This window comes from Carassius gibelio, chromosome B22 (genome assembly GCF_023724105.1).
Source record: "Carassius gibelio isolate Cgi1373 ecotype wild population from Czech Republic chromosome B22, carGib1.2-hapl.c, whole genome shotgun sequence".
Classification (NCBI taxonomy): Eukaryota; Metazoa; Chordata; class Actinopteri; order Cypriniformes; family Cyprinidae; genus Carassius; species Carassius gibelio.
In genome coordinates, this window is record NC_068417.1 from 32,918,390 (window position 1) to 32,940,165 (window position 21,776).

Here is a 21,776-nt window from a genome sequence, read left to right on the forward strand (position 1 = left end):
AAATCTCACTCTGAACTCAGTTCAAACTTGAGAGCCCTGCATTTGGAATGTTCCCATCTCATCTTTCAAAATGTCTGACAAATAGTCCACCTCATTTATTGAACTGTGACAAGCAATGTAAGCAGTGTTTCTAATTTCAAGGCGGTTTTGGGCATCTTTGATCGGACACTGCCCTGCTGCTCCCGCTGACACAGTAAAAGTTTTTATACTTGGTGCACAGCGCGATTTGTGTATTTTTTGTATTAGCATGCTCTTTCAAATCATTTAAATGTGCTCTGATTTCTGATTGACAGTATTTACAAAATGCCTTTGTATCATCGCCTATTCCAACATGTGGAATTATATATGGAATTATATACATAACAAAAAACTGAAAATATGTCATATTGTAGGTTCTTGAACGTAGCCACCTTTTGCTTTGATTACTGCTTTGCACACTCTTGGCATTCTCTTGATGTGCTTCAAGAGGTAGTCACCTGAAATGGTCTCCCAACTGTCTTGAAGGAGTTCCCCGAGAGATGCTTAGCACTTGTTGGCCCTTTTGCCTTCTGTCTGTGGTCCAGCTAACCCCTAAACCATCTCGATTGGGTTCAGGTCCGGTGACTGTGCCAGGTCATCTGGCACAGCACCCCATCACTCTCCTTCTTGGTCAAATAGCCCTTGATGCCTTCAGTGTGACTCTACAATTGTCATAGTCATGAAAATAAAGAAAACTCTTTGAATGAGAAGGTGTGTCCAAACTTTTGGTCTGTACTGTATATCCAGGTGATGATCAGGCAAGGGGCAGACAATCTCCAAAAGTTAAAACTAAGGCAGGCAGAAGGTCGAGGCATGGGATGAAAATAGAATGAATAAAGCTAAGACACAAAATAGCAGAACTAAGACTAGGAATTAAGGCAGGGAACTAAAATGAAAGAACTATAGTTAAGACATGGAAAACTCAAATAGGGAAACGGCTCTGCAAAGTAGCTAAGGCTCTAGAGCGCTAAACTCTAACAACACTCGGCCCAAATGAGCAAGAGAGCGAGCCTTTTGTAGAGCGTGTGAATTGGCCTTAGATGTGCATGTAATCATTGAGATGCATTGTGGGAAGTGTAGTCCAGGGTGATCTGTGACAGTCTGTGTGGTGCAAGAGTCAATGTAAAGCACAGGCAAATTCTGGTGGCGATCGGACAGAAGACTACAAACCAGATTCGTTACAGTGTCTCATCTATAGAAGATCCCAATAATGCGGGCTGCAGATCCTTTTCCTATTTGGCGCCTTAACTCTGGAATAACCTACCTTACATTGTTTGGGAGGCAGACACACTCTTGCAGTTTAACTCTAGATTTTAGGCCTATCTCTTTAACCTGGCTTACATATAACACACTAACACATTTCTAATATTCAAATCCATTAAAGGATTTTTAGGCAGCATTAATTAGAAAAATCGGAACCGGGAACACTTCCCATAACACCAGATGTACTTGCTACATCATTAGAATGGCATCTACGCTATTATTAGTCTGTTTCTCTCTTATTCCGAGGTCACCATAGCCACCAGATCCAGTCTGTGTCCAGATCAGAGGGTCACTGCAGTCACCCAGATCCAGTACGCATCCAGACCAGACAGTGGATCAGCACCTAGAAAGGACCTCTACAGCCCTGAAAGACAGCGGAGACAAGGACAACTAGAGCCCCAAATACAGATCCCCTGTAAAGACCTTGTCTCAAACGACCACCAGGACAAGACCACAGGAAACAGATGATTCTTCTGCACAATCTTTGCTGCAGCCTGGAATTGCACTGCTGATTTCGTCTGGTCGGAGGAGAACTGGCCCCCCAACTGAGCCTGGTTTTTTTTCTCCATTCTGTCACCGATGGAGTTTGGGTTCCTTACTGCTGTCGCCTCTGGCTTGCTTAGTTGGGGACACTTCATTTACAGCGATTTCATCGACTTGTTTAAAAAGATAGTATTTAAACAGAACTGATCTGGATGATGACATCACTGAATTCAATGATAAACTGCCTTTTTGCTGTATTGATACACTATTTTTCTATTTAATGCTGTCCAGTTGCTTTGTTAAAGTCTGTATTGTTAAAAGTGCTAAATAAATAAAGGTGACTTGACATGAAGAGAAACAATCAGTTTTTTGAACCAGTTCATCAAAACAAACTGTCTGAAAGAACTGGTTCGAGAATGCAACCTCTATCGGTGTGTTTGATAAAGCACCGTAAAATGAAAATGTTGAAAATGTTGCAAAATCGTTTGTGTCTACCTTATAGAACACAGCTTATTGAAAAATAAATATTTTATAGCAAAAATGTAGAAATATGACTGGACTTACGGCTGCACTAAAACAAAATGTATAATGCGTTCCATATGGAAGGGCTCATCCTATTCCCTAATCCCTTAGCGGAGCTAATGCGAAAATTGGCATTTTCACATTAGCTCCGCCCACATCTGGAGAAACCTACATATATTCTGCTTGTTCTAAAAAACTGAATAATTCTAAATGAACTTCATTATTTTGACAGGAGAAGACAACAAACAATATAGTTTACATGTAGCGTGTCGATTCAGCGTTGTAAGACTCTCGCTCTCTCTCTGTGCATGTCTGAGAAATGTCTCGTTTAGGTATGGTAACCCTCGTTCCCTGAAGGAAGGAACGGAGACCCCACGTCCGTGACTGACGCATAATGTTATATCGCTTCGATAGACTGTAAGACTCCAGCCTCTAGTTGCTGCCCATGTAATGACTCTCCCAACCATTAATTGGCGCTGTCACTCATGAGGTGTAATGACTCTCCCATCCACTAGGTGGCCCAGCCGTTGTAGAACTCTCTGCGTCACTACTAATTAGGGATTGATTTCTACCACCTGCTGGTCATTATCTTGTTGGTGTTCTGCCTATTTAAGTGTGCCTCTTCCTGAGACTTGTGTTCAATCTTGAGCTAACCTGTCGTGTGTAATCCTTGCCTAGGAAGTCAAGTTTGTTAAACTTCTGGTTTTGTTACTGTTCTTCTTTTGTTTTGTATTTTCACTGAGGAAGCACGGCTTATTTTATGTTGTTCTTTGGGAACTTGGAGCCTACAGTAAAACCCTTTTGTTTGATTGACAAAGCCTGCTTGTTATTCTTCTGCTCTTGGGTCCAACGGATATCTATCACTCACCATAGCCCTGTGGTAAAGAGGGAGCTCAGTTGACTAGAAGACCTGAGTTCGATTCCAGCCTCAGACACCCATTACATAGACAAATCTACTTCTAGTGTAAAATAAACGAGCCAATGCACATTGGAATGCAATTATTGCATTCAGCTGCCGCTCATCACAGCGTGAGTATAAGAAAACAGCAGGTCCAATGCATTCCAGGTTTTCACTGATGAGCCGAGTCAAAGACCCGGCAGTTCAGCAGCGGTACAGCAACCATGGTGACAGGATGTGGCGTGTCCGTTCCCTCCTTCAGGGAACAAGGATTACCATAAAATGTGGGTGAGATTGGATAACACTGGGAAAATGTACATGTTCTGCTTGGAACAGGGATGCTGGGGAAGCCCCATCCTTCCCGAAGGAGGTCTCGGGAGCAAATACACATATAGCATTCAGTTAGGTGTATATGGAGAAATTTGAGGTGATTAATACCCTCTTGGGGTGATTAATACCCTCTGCAGGGGACACACAGACTCTAAGGCTATACAGTGGACTATACACATACGAGTACCGTTTAGGCCTTAGTACGGAACACAGCCTTCCATGGTTCTCATGGATTCATCATGAAGGCCTGGCGCCGGACGTTCTGAGCTAATGTGTTAGGGGTTGCCCAGCCTGCAGCTCTACAAATATCTGTCAGCGAGGCACCACGAGCCAGCGCCCAGGAGGATGCAACACTTCTAGTTGAGTGAGCTCGCAATCTGAATGGGCAGGGCACACCCTGAGCCTGATAAGCCAGGGCTACGGCATCCACAATCCAGTGGGCCATCCTCTGCTTAAAGACGGCACTCCCCTTCTGCGGACGGAACAGAGCAAAGCCAGGGCTGGGTCTGGCTCCTTTGGGGGCAGCCCTTCGTTGACCGAGAATGCATGCAGGTCCCCTGCCCTCTTGATGGAGGCCAGTGAAAGTGAAAGTGAAGTGACATTCAGCCAAGTATGGTGACCCATATTCAGAATTCGTGCTCTGCATTTAACCCATCTGAAGTGCACACACACAGAGCAGTGAACACACACACACTGTGAACACACACCCGGAGCAGTGGGCAGCCATTTATGCTGCGGCGCCCGGGGAGCAGTTGGGGGTTCAGTGCCTTGCTCAAGGGCACCTAAGTTGTGTATTGAAGGTGGAGAAAGAATTGTACATGCACTCCCCCCCAAAATTCCTGCCGGCCCGAGACTCGAACTCACAACCCTTCGATTGGGAGTCTGACTCTCTAACCATTAGGCCTTCATCACTCGGAGCACATAGGCACTGCCGGTCAGACCAGACAAGTGCCTACAAGCCCGGGAAGGAAGCACCGGGTCTTCACGCCAGGAGGAGACGTGGCGTCGAGGGTGACCGACTGAAAGGGAACAACGCTATCAGCAAAGCGACATTAAGAGTTTACAGTTCTGCAAATACAGGTGCACTGTGTGTCCATTGAGATGAATTGAAAAAGTACAGATCGCTTGATGAAGAGAGAACTCTGAAGCGCTCAGTCATTGTTCAGCGAGTGAAAATGTGCTAATCTTATAATAGCCTTGAGCACACACACTGGCAAGTAAAATCTAAGAATTTATTAGCCAATGGCTTACGATAGACATCATTTACTCGTCCAGAGCAAAATTTAGTTGCATATGATATGTGAGTGATTTACTCCAATCAGCTAATCAACTCAAAACACATGCAAAGGTTTCCTGAGCCTTCAAAATGGTCTCTCGGGTTGGTTCACTATGCTACACATTCATGGGGAAGACTGCTGTTCTGACATTTGTCCAGCAGACAATCATTGGCACCCTTCACAAGGAGGGTAAGCCACAAACATTCATTGCCAAATAAATAGGCTGTTCACAGAGTGCTGTATCCAAGTATGTTAACAGAAAGTTGAGTGGAAGGAAAGAGTGTGGACGAAAAAGATGCACAACCAACCAAGAGAACCACAGCCTTATGAGGATTGTCACAAGGAATGGAATGGACTGAGGCTGTGGTTAAGGCATCAAGAGCAACCACACACAGAGGTGTCAAGAAATTTGGCTACAGTTGTCGTATTCCTCTTGTTAAGCCACTCCTGAACCACAGACAATGTCAGAGGCATCTTATCTGTGCTAAGGAGAAGAAGAGAACTGGACTGTTGCCCAGTGGTCAAAAGTCCTCTTTTCAGATGAGAGCAAGTTTTGTGTTTCTTTTGCAAATTAAGGTCCTAGAGTCTGGAGAAAGGGGGGAGAAACTCAGAGACCAAGTTGCTTGAAGTCCAGTGTTAAGTTTCCACAGTCTGTGATGATATGGGGTGCAGTGTCATCTGCTGGTGTTGGTCCATTGTGTTTTTTGAAAACCCAAGTCACTGCACCCGTTTACCAAGAAATCTTGGAGCACTTCATGATTCCTTCTGCTGACCAGCTTTTTGAAGATGCTGATTACATTTTCCAGCAGGATTTGGCACCTGCCCACACTGCCAAAAGCACAAAAGGTTTGCTAAATGACCATGGTGTTTGTGTGCTTGACTGGCCAGAAAACTCACCAGACCTGAACCGCAGAGAGAATCTATGGGCTATTGTCAAGAGAAATAAGAGACCAAAATGTACAGTAAATAAACATACTTTCCAGAAGACCAACGATTCACAATGTTTTTTGTTTTTTTTGGTTGTCTCATGAAGGATTCTAGTTTGTTTGGATGGTGAATTGTTGGGTTTTTGTTAAATGTGAGCCAAAATCACCACAATTAAAAGAACCAAAGACTTAAACTACTACAGTCTGTGTGCACTGAATTTAATACATGAGTTTCATAATTTGAATTGAACTTGTAATTTATTGAGATGCACCTACATTACATTTTCTTTTATTAATTGTCAAATTCTGCTGTTTTGAATGAAAAGTGAATTCATGTAATTCATAATTATTTTGATGATAATAGCATTTTTTCTGTTTTGTGTTTTCAACATACTAGGGATAACTAAAATTGAATTGGATGCATATTTTAAAATACAAAAAAAAAGTTCATATTGATCACTTTACAAAAATTATTAAAGATTATTTATTTATTTGCCATTAACATAGTGGTCTTTTATTAATATTTTCCTCAAAACAACAGTCCCCCTAATGTTCTAGATATGATTGTGGGCTTGTTTGATACAAATAAATACAAATATATAAAAAATAATGATCCAGAGAAAGAGAACAAAGAGGGTTGATTATTATTATTATTCCATAAAGAAAAACAAATTCTACAGGGTTGGCATCCCACGGCTGAAGACATTACAGTGCACTGGAGACACAATGACAGTCTGAAAGTCTTTGACATTATTGACAGTAAAGTTTCTGTGGAAGAGCAGGATTTAGTTTATAAGAACTGAACTGAAAGCTTCCCTCAAGCGTTTAAGACTGGAAACTTCTCCCTCAAACTCAACAACCTTCACTACAATGATACGGGAAATTACATATGCCAGATCACAAATGAATTACTCATTTACAGCATGGAGCTACTAGTCAAAAGGTTAGTGGAAAAATAATTTAATGTTTGACAAAGGTTGTATTTAACATATGTTTTTATTTTTTTACTCAACCTAGTTTAATTGTCTTTTTGTCCTCTAGATGAAAAAGGAACACAATCAAGAACAGAGAAGATCGTAACTTTAGTGGCTTTGCTTTCTGTTTTCATTCTGCTCTGTATTCAAGTATATTGACCAGAGGAAGCAGTTTATCTTCTTATTACAGTATCTACTTTAGCTTGTGTGTTTATCTGTGATGGAATGATATTCATAAACATAACCATCAGTTACATATATCAAAACAACATTTATTTCATTATTTACAGTCGCTAGTTAAAAAACAAACAAAAAATTATGTGCATAATACAGGATTGGAAAATCAATCCTGTAACAGAACAAAATAAATGAACAACAAGAATAATGAATAAAAGCATCAGCAGCACTTGTACCCTTAAATAGACACTATAGTTTACAAAACTGACAATGTCGCACATAATCCCTAGAAGTGCTCCAGGAAAGAACCCAAACCAACCACAATCATGCTAAAAATTCACAATAAAATACACGAAATAATGAAAAATAAACACCGTAATCAAAAGCAAAACAATAGGCCTCTATGTGAGAAAGTCAACTGCCATATGCACTTTGTACATAAATTACACTAAATTAGTCCAAAGAGCACAACTTAAAATAAATAACATGCCCAAAATGAAATACAGCCTAAACATTACAAACCAATTCCTCTCTACAGAAATGTTCACAATACGGACTATAACTGATAGACGTACTTCTGACCAGTGTCTAATATACAAGAGCAAAGATAAAGGCAACAAGATTACATAGCAACACTCAACAAGAAAAGTGGATGTGTAAAATATTGTCATAATAGGATTTCAATTACTAATCTTTACAAATATAGTAAACTATAAATGCAATGATTCTTTTAAAAAACAACTAAAGCGGATTACATACCGAGCTGCCAGTGGAATCTGTTCCTACATGTCAGATCATGTGCTTAAACCACCTGTATAGGGAAGATCATATTCCCTCAGGTTTCACTTCCTCATGTTTCTACTGTAGGCCTATAGTCCCTCCCAACAGTAAAGGACTGTTTACACTCCATATCAGTCAAGGGACTTTAGACGTGACAGAGGATAAGAAGATATATTAGGGTGAACCTAATCAACACACCAAATTGAAAAAGAAAGGAATATTATGTTTAAACTCAAATAATTTCTTATTGAAATAGTTAATAGTTAACAAATTAGCATTGAGGTATTTTGTTCTGTCTTTATACTTTTTAATATATATATAAATATTAAATATATATAGCTTGGATAGACACACATGGGGACACACTTAACTGTGCTCAAAATTATCAAACCAAGCAGTATTTAAAGTAGGCCTACAAGAACAGTGATCAGTGTCACCTCTAATTGTCAGTGTGGGTCAATGCTGTCCTCTGGTGGTCACCATCATGCATTAGAAAAAAAAAAGACCCTCCTGACCCGAATAAAGTAGCCTACATGGTCGGTGTGATTTTGCGAAGTAAGACGTGTCCCTGGATCAACATTACGGTCCAAAAATAGACTTAACCCATTCCCTACCCCTAAACCTACCCATAATTTATTCGTAAAATCAGTGGGAAATAATAGCTGATTCGAATTCAGAAGGTACAGCATGCACATCCAAAACAATAAAACTGGGTGCTGGACAGACAAGTAGTTGCAAAGGAAAACAATGAGTCCGCACACCAGAAAATGCTCCTTAGCAATTTTAATGATTGCTCACCACGTGTAACGTTTCGGGCCCAAGACCTTCATCAGACATGAAAACAAGTGGAGAGACACACCTCCATATATACAGCCATGTATGATCACATACATCCCTGATTAATCACATGACCAATCAAGTTAAATTGCAATTACATCAGGAAAACAGATTAAAAATATATATACACACCGACATTTGTAATACAAAAAAAATATAAGTGGCTAAGAGAAGGCCTGCAGTGCTTAAAGCATAGCCTAGAAAGTTTTTTAAAAATGTCTATCACTGTAGGCAGTCATGATAGAGGAGCAAGAATGTAAGGGGTAAATATAAGGGGTACCACAAAAGTGTGTTACATACATCATATATCAAGTCAGCAAAACGAGAACACAACATTTACAATATTAACACAATTAAAGGAGTTATTTACAGAAATGGCCACATGTCAAAGTCTTCATTCAACACAATATTTTAATGTTATAGTAAAGTAACCATGACCTTGAAATCCATTACTAGTACACCTTGCCTTGAACCGTCTCAAAAGGTCTTACGAGGCAAGCATGTGCTGGTCCGAACGGACAACACAGCGACCATTGCATACATCAAATGACAAGGTGGTCTGCGCTCCCTTCGCATGTCACAACTCGCCCGCCACCTCCTCCTTTGGAGTCGGAAGGTTCTGTGGTCACTTCATGCCATTCACATTCCAGGCCTGCTCAGTCGTACAGCCGACGAGATATCTCGAGCAATGCTCCCGGGAGAATGGCGACTCCATCCCCTGACGGTCCAGCTTATTTGGAGATGGTTCGGAGCCACTCAGGTAGACATATTTGCTTCTCCAGAGACCTCTCACTGCCAGTCGTTCTACTCCCTGACTGAGGGAACTCTTGGCATGGACGCACTGGCACACAGCTGGCCGCTGGGCCTACGCAAATATGAGTTTCCCCCAGTGACCCTTCTTGCACAGACACGGTGCAAAGTCCAGGAGGACAAGTAACAAGTCTTGCTAGAGGCGCCGTATTGGCCCACTGCGAGCTGCGGCCTGGGCAACCCCTAATATGTTCGCTAGGTTCTATAGCCTTTGTGTAGAGCCGGTATCCTTCTGTGTTCTCACCTCAAACGGGTAGTGGCACTGAGAGGCCCCGGTTAGTGTCAGCTTGATTAAACTACTCCAGAGTGTCCATACTGTAGACCCTGTTGAGATCCTGGTATACATTGCTCCTGCTGCCTTCTTATACTCACGCTGTGATCAGCGGCAGCTGGATGCAATAATTGCATGCCAATGTGCACTGGCTCGTTTATTTTACACTCCAAGTAGATTGGTCTATCGAAGCAATATCCCATTTTGCGTCAGTATGAACCAAAACAAATCCCCTATCGTGACACATGGGTCTAAAATGACCCGTATTCAATTCCTGTTATTTGATACTTTACTGAGCATTGTTTTGTTATATCTTTTCAAATCAGTTTATTTTAGCATTTAATATTCCCTGATCTATAAATTCCATGATCTATGAAAATGTCCATATGTATGTTTTGAGTGATGTGAAACATGTTTTTTCATACTTTTCTCGCAGTATGGCAGTATTTGATTTCAATTCAACCTCTAAAAAACACCTTAGACCTACGTAATAGTTCACGCTGCATCAAAAATGGAGAATCTACTGTTTTTGTGTTATTTTATGAACACTTGAAAATGAATGCAGGTTTATACTGATTTTTCATGATTTGATGTGCGTAACTGTCAAAGTAAAGGTCAGAACTCACTCTCTGACTCTGAGTTCTATTCTTGCAAATTAATAAGTTACAGTTGATCTATAAAATATTTAAAAAATCAGTCACCAAATATCAAAACTGCAGACTTTAAGCTTTCAAACGATACAGAGTTTGTCAAGAATACTTTTGGGTTCAAGCTAAAATACTATGGTTTAAAACATGTAATGAGATGTGGGCCCACACTGTACAAAACAAACAAACAAACAAACAAAAAACAGTTGACCTTACTCAAAAACAAACAAATAAATAAGGCAATCTATCACACTCAATTTGTTTAGTCAACTCTACTAACAACCGACAATTTAAAAACTTTAGTTCATCTAATAAACAAAAGTCATTCTACTGAGTGTAAAAAGATGTCAGAGCAACCAACGACTTTTTAGCATTTAGCAATGCAATTTTTTAACAATTCTTTCTTTTAGATTTATTTGCAAAGCATTCATAACAATAGTAGTTATAAGTAGTATTTGCCTCTTAAAATTAAAAGCACGCTGATAGACAAATCAAAGTTGTAATGAGATGCCTGTATACAGTACCTCAGCACACGACTGTAAACCATGGTGAGAATCAACTAATTTTAAATCAGTAAAAATATGAACTCTAACACATGACAGCTAAGTACAATTTAAAACGATGATCATATTTTATTAATAATTAAAATGTATTCATTTTATAATGATTGGAACTTGTGCAATATTGTTAAATGTAAAAATAATTTTTCGGATTACTCAATTTGAAAAGTTGGGAGAACATTTGGATATGTTGTGAACAAATACTTGAGTATCAAATTAAGGTAAACAAAACAACTTTTGTTAGTGACATGTTTAGGGGATTTTTGTTCGGTTCACACAAATTAAACTGACTTCGACTAAAAAATCATTTGAATCAGTTCTACTAACATCACATTTGTTAGTAAAACTTTTTGAAAGTTGGATTTTTTTTTTAAGTTCACCGGTGGGCCAGAGACAGGTAACGGGTTAATCATTAAGATGACCTTTTGTCTCGAAGTATATTCAATAATTTGAGCGATTTTGATTTGCTACTTAAATCTACAGCATTTAAAAGAAAACAAAAAAAACCCCCATCAAATTCAAGTAATTAACAGGATCAACTTTGCACTGCTGCCTGCGATCGTGTCAAGTATCAGCAAGATTTGCATCATCTTGTAAAGCGAATGTTTTAGAAAGTGTTTCACCAAGTTTTTGTGTCATCTATTGTTTTTTTAAAGGGAAAATAATATCAAAGGCACTGTGTACCCTGGGGTTCCTTTAGCCCCATTGTACCCTACTCTTTCCACAACTGCCAAATAAATGTGTTTAACATGATATACTTTGTATGATTTTATTATGTGAGCAGAAAGAGACAGAGTCGAGAGACATTAAAGTAGCACAGCTGGAACAACAGTCAGTTACACTTAATGACATTCATTATACCAATGTATCTGATCACAGAATGGAAAGACAAGTCAGCTCAATAAACTTATTTGAAGCATTGCAAAACTGAGCTACATGGAACCCACAGATAATGATTCTTGCTTCCGGCGGCTGTAGAAGTGTGGAGCTGGACTGTAACCTTTTACATGGTGTGGGAAGTCCACTGCAACATACTGGAAAAGTAAAGGGAAAATCAGCAATAATAATTAATGTGCATGAAACTGTGCTGCAGTTGTATTTAAACATTCAGATATATGCAAAATCCACATTTTCTACACTGAAAATGTGTATGCCTCATCTTCCTCAATTAGTACACTTTATTTATCCTGTTATATTAGTCCCGATATTGTTTTACCTGCACATGAGTTGAGTCTTGAGGTTGGTCAAGTTCCACCCGAAGCTCTCTAGTTTTCTTAAATCCATGAACAAATCTTAATAATCCTTTAAAGTGACACAAATGAATTTAGATTTAACATTAATACTCTTAATACTTTTCCAGTTGAAACACACATGCAGTTCAATCAAATAACTGACCTGTGATCAGAATGATCAGAAGAGCATTGAACAGAGCAGAGATGATGAGGATGATAATCTGCCAGTGAGTCTGCTTCTGCTCAATGTCCTTCACCGCTGTATGATTCTGGATATCTGCTGTTGGTTCTGATATATAATACATCCAGAGGTGTGCATTTTGTTTTTGTTAGTGTCTTAAAAGCATGTATTGAACGGTCACTCACCATTGATCTTCAGTCTCGTGACACTGCTGTATTCTTGAGGAGGATCAAATTTCATACAGTAATAAACTCCTAAATCATCAATAGTGATGTTATTTATGAACAGATTGTGATGACTTTGTCCTAAATATTTCTGTTTAAATGTTTTCTTGAAATAAAAAGGAGGCGTAGATGAGAAAGTGCGTAATATCAGAACTGGAGAATCTACTTTTATTAATGACCAGATAACCTCATTTGCATTAAGATCACAGTTTATAGTCACATTTTGACCCAAATCTGTTAAATGATCTGTTAAAGTCTCTGCAGCTCGACACCATATGAGCAGATCTGTGGAAAAAAACACACACAAACACACAAACCATTGTGGAATGTAATTGTCATGAAACAAAACATCTATTGATTAATTTACAAAGCAGATTTAAATTAGTGTAATAAACTCACAGAGCTGAAGCTGCATGTTCTTCAGGATGTTAAAATACTTCATGATTCAGTCTTGTTTCTTTCACACGACTCTAGAGATGAAACTTTACCTCAGAGCTTTCAAGATAACCGGGTGATTTTAACCACAATCAGGAAGAAGTTAAATGTGCTCCTACCACACATGCAGTGCTTCTTTATTTGTTCGAAACTTAATCATTTTTTAACTATTTATCTTTTATTTGACTGTAACAGTTAGCAGTATGACCCAAGACCGTGACTAAAATCTGGTTTGAGGTCTTTCCAATGTTACACAAACACTAATATTTTCTTCAGCTGTAGATCATTGAAAACGAAACGTGTATTCTCAAGCAAGTGAGCCTATATTTACATTACCCTGGGTTGTATTTTATTTTGCATAATTTTGTTCATGACTAAAGGTTTCACCTTATACCATTTTTGTGTTGACCGTTTTGAGAACATTTTTAGAACCGAACCGAATAGAACAGAATTGTAAACCCAAGTGTTCAGTGTGAACAAACATGTTTGAAACCATGGTGTGTGTTAATCACAAACTAAACATATTAAAAACAATTAACATGCATGTCAAAAAATATCTTTAGTACGTTTATTAAGCTTTGTTTATTTAATTTCTAGCTGTATGTCATATTTATGAAACAAAACATAAATTAGCAGAACATTATACAGTTTTATGAAATTTTAGCATGAATTGGAAAAATGGTGCGAGCAATGAAATGTATGTTTAGAAATGCTACAGTAGCTGAAGAATGATATATGATCAAGTATAATTTGTCACATGAAGTTTCATGAAAGCTGTTGTGTAGGGTAAAAGGCTACTTCAGCACAAGACATCTCATTTGCTCTTTAATTTACAACTCTTAGTGCTACTGTGAACTTGTCAACACACTTATAATAGATAAAAATAATTTTATAAGCAATATCTCCACTCAAAAGAGTACGAGAAAAACCATAACATTATAACATTAATATTTTCCACACTGCATGTTTAGATGCAAAGCAACAAACTTACAAAATGTAACAAAAGAAAATATATTTCTGATGTGTCATACTGAGAAAAAACAACAAATTTAACTCCATTATACATTATTCTCAGTTGGAACAATACATGTATAATTTTATCAAATAACTCCCCTATGATCACAATAATCAGAAGACCATTTATGAAAGCAGATACGAGTGTAATAATCAGCCTTTGTATTTGATTCTTGCTTTTTATCAGTCAGTTTTATAAATTATGTTATTTATTCAGTGCCATGCAGTCAGGAAAATTGTTTATTTACAATTCACATAATGAGAAAAAAACAAGATGCAGTATATATTAAATGACTGTATAACATCAACGTGATCAGTGAATGTTCACTCACCAGTGACGTGTAGTCTGGTGCTGTCTCTGTCTGTGTCTGTGGTCAAACAGTAATAAAGTCCTAAATCATCGATAGTGACATTATTTATGAAAAATTAGGTTTACTTTGCACTGAATATTTGTGTCTGATTTTATTGTTGTAGTAACGTGTTGGAAAGAAAGTGTGTAAAATCAGAACTGGAGGATCTGGTAGTTTCAGTAATAACCAGATAACCTCTGTTTCATCAAGATCACAGTTTATAGTCACATTTTGACCCAAATCTGTTAAATTCTCTGCAACTCAACACCATATGAGCAGCTCTGTGGAATAATTAACACAGATACATACAAAACAAACTATATTAATTATAATAAGTGTGTCATAAAACAATACATTCATTTATAAAATTATGAATCACATTAAAATATTAATAAAACACAATAAACTCACTCAGAAGAATCTTCCGGATGTTAAAATACTTTAGCATGATGTAGTCTTTTGTCTTTCAAGACATCAGAGATGAAAAAACAAACAAAAAACCTCACAAGCAAGAGGAAGTTAAGGCCGTTTTACTTTGACCACGTGTAGTGTTTTCATTCATTTGTTCAGAACTTATTCGTACATAATAGTACAAATTATTTTGCTGCTTTTGTGTTACATAAACACCAATGTGATGTTTTCTTCAACTGTAGCCTAGTCTGTCATTTTAAGTAATGTCCAATAACTCAATAAATAAAATTTAGGTGAGGTTTGTTTGTTCCCATGAGTCTCAATAGTTTAATTCTCTCATCAACCACAATGTGTTTATAGCATTTTTTGTTGTATGGTTATGTTCACTTGTTCAAAGTTTAAACCACCTGCTGTGTGCGAGTGTATGTGAGAGTGTTTTTCATCAAGTGACCAAACCAGTGGAAAACTTCACTTGCATGAAACCATGCTGCGTGTAAACCACAGACGAGCTGTGCAGAAGATGTGACACGTTTTTGGGTTTTCTATATTCTATCTTTGATACACTGGATGTGGTGTGACATGACTAACTCCCAACAGTAAACTGATGCCTCGTTCCATTTATGATGTACTGACACAAAGATCAAATGATTTGCAATGGTTGCTTTGTCACATCCAGTGACGACAGACTCAAGCTGTTGTATTATTTCTGTAATTTATTTGTTTATTTTGGTCATTAGAAGGTATGAATGGCTGGTAACTTAAAAATGAAGTATAGATACAGTATACATTTAGTACATATTTAATATATTATAATGGGAGGAGCCAACGACAGACACAGTGGGCGTGGCGTCAGGCCTCGGAGAGGTTTTTATTAACAGAAAATCAAATAAAACGGGATAAAGGTGGCCAAAGGGGGAGAGTGTCCAAAACAAAAAGGGGATCTGGTTTCCTCGTCATGCTGGGGGATTCATGTGGGTCATGGAGGAAGGGTCCAGGTAAGGGGCGGAGTCCAATGGGCGCACTTGCTCCCCTCTTCGGCCCGGGGCGCGTGGGGCGGCGGCTTCCTCTAGCGGCCGCATCACTCTCATTGGCCGAGGCGTTTGCAGCTCACGTCTCTGGACCCACGAGGACACCAGTGTGCATGCACGGGGAAGAGCTCGTCTAGCGCCCCTCATCTCTCACACACCCACTCCTGTCGGGAGCCTGGTGAAGGGCGGCGATTTACTCTGAACTCACTTTGCATAAAACTACCATTCATGTCATGCCCTGACATTTGTGCTTTTTTCAGTTGCTTATAAACATCTAAATGGCTAAAGTCTAATTTCACTGTAATCAGCACAAACTGGGCTTAAATAATATGTGAGCAGCATGTATGTACATGATTGTGTTTTTGAGAAAAAAAATTGATGCGTGGTTAGTGAAAAACAAAAATAATTAAATCACTTGAATAAGGCCTAAACACCTAAGCCCTTTTCACACTGCGATTCCGGCAAATACACGGGTAAAGTGTTCCGGGTAGCGCAATAACGTGCGTTGTAACCAGGGCCGGCTTTGCCGACAGGCGATATAGGCGGTCGCCTGGGGGTCCATCTGCTGGACCGGGCGCAAAATTGCAGAATTATAAAAAAAAAAGTTAATTAAATGTATGTATCATATTATGAAAGCTGCGCACACGCAGTACACTTTTACTGTGCACTGTCCACACACTGCTTGTATTTGTCCATTTCTTTTACTAGATTTACAATACTAAAAAAGGAGTCACTCTGACAGGCAGCTGTCAAACTCAAGGGGGGGGGGGGGGGGTCTCTCTCGCCTTGGGCACCAAATAACCTAGAGCCGGCCCTGGTCATAACTATGACACGGCATTAGATCTTGCTTTTGTTCACACAGCGCTCTTCCCGGGACTGAACCCGGGAATGTTTCTTGCTTTTGCCTCGTAACAGACAAAGCTAACAAAATACCAGAATGGAGGAAAAGAGGCATTATACATTTCTTTATATTTCATGCCATGAAAAGCCATTTCTCTTGAAGAAAGTTTGGTAGCTTTTCAGCTATGGGATTTACTCCTCTAGCAGTGTCCAGATATGTTAGGCCAGGCAAATAGCCATCTTGGCGCGCCACCTGTAGTTCTATCAAGAGATCGCCTAACTCTCTTAATTTGACATAGTCCTTGCTAAGAATCTTAGGGAAATTTTCTAGCCTTTGCAGGAGTGGATTTTCAATTAACTCAGGAGCACTAAAACATTCTGTTAATCTTTCCCAGGCCACATTTAGTGTTGCCTTAGGATCACTGACATGGGCTAATTGTAATCTTTTCACATGGTCAGATGATTCTTTACCAATCCACCTAATACACAGGTCCAACTTTTCACCAGCAGTCAGGCCTAGGCCTTCTGTGGTTCCAACAAAGGCTGATTTCAATGCTCTAAAACTCTCTGGTCAGTCATCAAACTTAACTAGACTTGTGTTTACAAGCTCATGACATGCTAGAAATTTAGCAAAATCCAACATACCCGAGGCTGCATTCTGGTAAATTGGTGTTGACTCTGGGCATACCATGACAGGTTCCCTCTGAGAGAAACATGAAGTACATGGGTCATTTATTTCCTGCTTAACCTCGTTTTTGACTGACTGATTAAGTGGCTGAGATGGCAGTTCGGTGAACACATCCTGTACATAATTCATTATAGAGAGATGATGAGCAGTATTGTTAATGTCCGAGTCTTCAGGATACAAATTGTTACTGAAATTTGAATTCTGTATGTCTTTTTCTTTTGGTTTATAAAGTCCGCTCTAGTTTGAGTCGCAACATAGTCTTTAGCCCTATTCGGGCAGGACTAGTTTTACAGGGGTCGTTAGAGAAATCTGCGTTTCACAGACGTACTTGGTGATTTTAATCCCGTCCGAATCTGCCACGTCTGTGTTTTTCTCACACAACCTCTGTGATAATTCCAGAGCAAATTACCTACTGTTTTTCAGCAAACTCAGTGATCCTCTGAGAAAACTAATCCCGTCCGAATGCGAATGTCTGTGATTGCCGGTGATATTTTATTTCACAACGCGTTTCCTTGTGTGTTTTGGCCAACGTGAATTACCGTAGATGCTCTTACCGCACGCATGTTTGATATATTTGCTTACCGGCAAATAAATAATAATAAAAAAATAATACAAATAATAAAATCAAGAGCAAGATCACGTAAACTGTAAATACCGGCTATTGTAGTATCAGCATCTGGTAAAATTACTCACGTTCATTTATAATGTTTGAATTACATATGTAACTTTATGAAAATTAAACATACGGTAGGTTTAGCCTACTACAAATAAAAGGAAAACAAGTTAGACTAAAGGAACCACACATTAACATGGTTTTTCTATACTAGCCATTTAGTATTTATTGTGTAATACTAATGGCAATCATTCTGAATGAATGCAATGCACGCATAATGATCACGTGATCTCTTTGACGCCCAGATGTTATACCTTTAATAATAGATACTTGTATATTATTTGCTCTTTACAGGTGCAGAAATGAAAGCTCTCAAACAAACATGTCACCATATTAAGAAGTGGAAAGACATGTTACACTACCGCAAACATAAATTCTGAGTGATTTGAAAATGTTCTTTGTTAGTTCATGATAGCTCTGATCCATTAAATAATGTCAACAGGCACATCTTTTGTTCTTAACAATGTATTAGTAAATGCAGTAGCGTGCCATGGGTTTTCAGTTAGGACCTTCAGTAAGCAACTGTAAACTACACACCCTTACAAATCTATCTTACACATCTCCGCAGCCATATGCAGATAATTTGACACAGGCTCTTAACGGCAATGCCAGCTGATCAACAGCTGATCCACCAATACAATGATGATGCACCCACAGCTGCAGAACTGTACAAATGCTGGACATCCACACACCACGTCACAGTATTTTCAATAAACACATACACCTCCATAACAATGTGCATGACTCAATACTCATTAAATAATAAAGCACTCACCTGTCACTTGTAAATAACATCTGTGCGCCTGTCATTCCATGTCCATTTACTCGTATAAAAAATAAAAATAAACATGGCCAAATAACTTGTGTTTCCCACAGCCTTACACTCTATTTGAAGTGGTACTCCCATGCCCCCATATACAGTACATGTATATGTATATGCAAATACATTTTCTGCCAGCAGAAAAGCGGGCGAGAGAGAGGTTTCTACAGTAACGGCTGTAAAGCAGCGCTGAGCTCACAAACATTGCTTTATCAGGCAATGACATTGAACATTTTCTAAACAGTGATACAGTGAGTGATATAAAAACACTTGCCCCGTTTTTTTTTTTTTGATTTTGAAATGTGTAATGCTCATGTTTATGTCAAAGTCTTTTGAAAATCACTTGAATAAATCTATTTGTGGTGGTCAGTTTTGATATTGTGGCAGCCCAGCACAAATAAATCAATGTTTGGGAAACCCTGTGCTCAGTGCTAGCTGTTAGCCACTCATAGATGCTCTTTGAAATGAAAACAAAACCGTTGTTAGCGAATTCAGTTTAAGTAGTTTATTCCTCTTTTGTCTGCAAAAGAACACCTTGAAAAAGGCAGATCGCCAACATCTTTGAACAAAAGGGAAGCACTATCAGTTCAACCTCAATTAAACTAATCATAGGCCATTTTGTGGACATTACACAAATGAAAATTATACCTAAATAATAATAATATATATTTTTTTTTACATAATTAAATTTGTATAGGGCAAGCAGAGAAGGCCATGCTGGCCCACCACTGTGTAAATGTTGAAATTAGCTAGGTTAATATAGCAGTGTCTCTCAGAAGTCAAGATGGGCAGAGGATCACCAATTCCTCCAATGCTGAGGCAAAAAATAGTGGAGCAATATCTGAAAGGAGTTTCTCAGAGAAAAACTGCAAAAGGTTTGAAGTTATCATCATCTACAGTGCATAATATCATCCAAAGATTCAGAGAATCTGGAACAATCTCTGTGCGTAAGGGTCAAGGCCGGAAAACCATACTGGATGCCTGTGATCTTCAGCCCTTAGACGGCACTGCATCACATACAGGAATGCTACTGTAATGGATTGTTGGTGAACACAATCCACCATGCCATTCGCCATTGCCAGCTAAAAAGAAGCCATAGCATGATCCAGAAGTGCAGGCGTTTTCTGTGGGCCAAGGCTCATTTAAAATGGACTGCAAAGTGGAAATCTGTTCTGTGGTCAGATGTATCAAAATTTGAAGTTCTTTTTTGAAAACTAAAGAGACTAAAGAGGACAAGGACAACCCAAGTTGTTATCAGCGCTCAGTTCAGAGAATCTGACTGGAACAGGCCTGGGTGTATTTTGAATCTGGGGGGCCACAGTTTCGCAGTAGAAAATGAAACTAAAGAGATGAAACAACAACAACAACAAAATAGCGCAGACTGCAACAGACAGCCGCGTTGAAAAGCTCTTATGAGCAAGAAGAAATGGGTCTGCTAGGTACATTAGTCGACCTGGAACATAGACAACATTGATATCATATCGCTGAAGCCTCAAAAGCATTCTCTGCAATCTCTTAGGTGCGTCTAAAAGTGGCTTTCTTGTGATAGTTTCTAGGGGTTTGTGGTCAGAATGGACTTCTACATTCCAGCCATAGGTGTACTGGTGGAATTTCTCCATCCTAAACAGGATTGCCAGGCATTCTTTCTCTATTTGAGCATACCCCTTTTCTGTGGGTGTAAGTGCTCTGCTGCAAAAAGCAACTGGTTGTCCTGCCTGCAGAAGTGCTGCACCCAGCCCTGTCTCTGAGGAATCACATTGGAGAACCAGGTCTTCTTCTGGATTATAATATTTCAAAACAGGTGCAGAGGCAATCGTTTGTTTTAATTTATTGAACGCTTCTTCCTGTATATCAGTCCATTCCCAGACCACATCTCTGTGTGTCAGTTGTCTTAATGCGTCGCAGCTATCTGACAAGTGTGCACAAAATTTGGACAGATAGTTCACCATACCAAATAATCTCTGCAGCCCCTTCACATCTGACGGCCTGGGCATCTCCGCTATGGCTCTCACCTTCTCTGGATCAATCTTTACACCCTCTGAAGTCAGTCTGTGTCCGCGATGTATGGCACCTCTTTCTGTTTCAGCTTGAGTTTGTTGAAATTTAGTTTGATGTTTCTGTTTCTACATCGCTCCAGTAGTTGTCTTAGTTTTTCGTTATGATCTTTCTCAGCTGCCTCATCATTATCGCCTTCCCCACAGATGAGGATGTCATCCGCTATTATCCGGATTCCTGGGAGCCCCTCCAGCGCCTGAGTCAACCTGTGCTGGAAAACTTCTGGAGCCGGGCTGATCCCCATGGGCATTCTGATCCATCTATACCCGCCAAATGGAGTAGCGAAAGTAGTAAGATAACTTGACTCTTCTGACAGCCTTACATGCCAGAATCCGTCCTTTACATCACACACTGTAAAACTCTCGCCTTGGTCAGATCCGGGAGAACATCGTCTATGGTAGGCAGAGGAAAGTGTTGACGCTTAAGTGCTTTGTTTAGTGGTCTTGGATCTATATAGATTCTTAATTTTCCACTTGGTTTCTTCACCACCACCATGCTGCTTATCCAATCTGTGCTCTTTTCTAACTGAGCTATGATGCCTCTATCTACCAGGCTTCCTAGTTCGACTTTTAGATGCTTCATTAGTGCCACCGGAACTCTTAGCTTTGGAAGCCTCACCAGTTTAACTTTAGGATCCACCTCGAGGTTATATTTCCCTTCCAGGCATCCATCTCCCTCAAATACATCAGCATACTCTCGTTGTAAGTCGTTCTTGCCCCACGTTTCGTTTTCTTTGCATCTCTCTGTGGTAACAATATCAACAATTGCCATAATGATTTCATGCTGTATTCTTACCAGATCCATTGCTTGCACAGCCTTGTTTCCTAGCAGGGGCACTGATTAGCTTTCCTCCACTACAATGAACTCCAGACGATAAAGTTTTCTGTTTCTGGGGTTTCTTATTTTTATTCTGCACTTCCCTATGGGTTACAAAGTGCTCTTGTTATACATGACCAGAATCTGTTCAGTCTTTTCCATTACTGTGTCAGGGTTTAACAGTTGAATTGGTATGACGTTGCAACTGGCTCCGCAGTCTAGTTGAAATTTTACTG

General features: G+C 39.3%; 1 protein-coding gene across 6 annotated transcripts in view; it reads right to left on the minus strand.

Moving 5' to 3' along the window:
• The window catches only part of LOC127987997 (V-set domain-containing T-cell activation inhibitor 1), a 32,741-nt gene extending 18,493 nt beyond the window's left edge, over positions 1–14,248 (minus strand). Inside the window, exons 1-4 of one of the 6 annotated variants that reach the window (XM_052590482.1) lie at positions 14,192–14,246; positions 12,810–12,880; positions 12,372–12,695; positions 12,169–12,294 (exon numbers count right to left, since the gene is read on the minus strand). In XM_052590482.1, the coding sequence (XP_052446442.1) occupies positions 12,169–12,294; positions 12,372–12,695; positions 12,810–12,852 (493 nt within the window). In that variant the 5' untranslated portion in view covers positions 12,853–12,880; positions 14,192–14,246. Of the gene's footprint in view, positions 1–7,627; positions 7,816–12,168; positions 12,295–12,371; positions 12,739–12,809; positions 12,881–14,191 lie in introns of those variants that run through there. The other 5 variants (XM_052590483.1, XM_052590481.1, XR_008161481.1 and 2 more) reach the window with 5 other exon arrangements.
• Between the last annotated feature and the right edge of the window lie 7,528 nt (positions 14,249–21,776).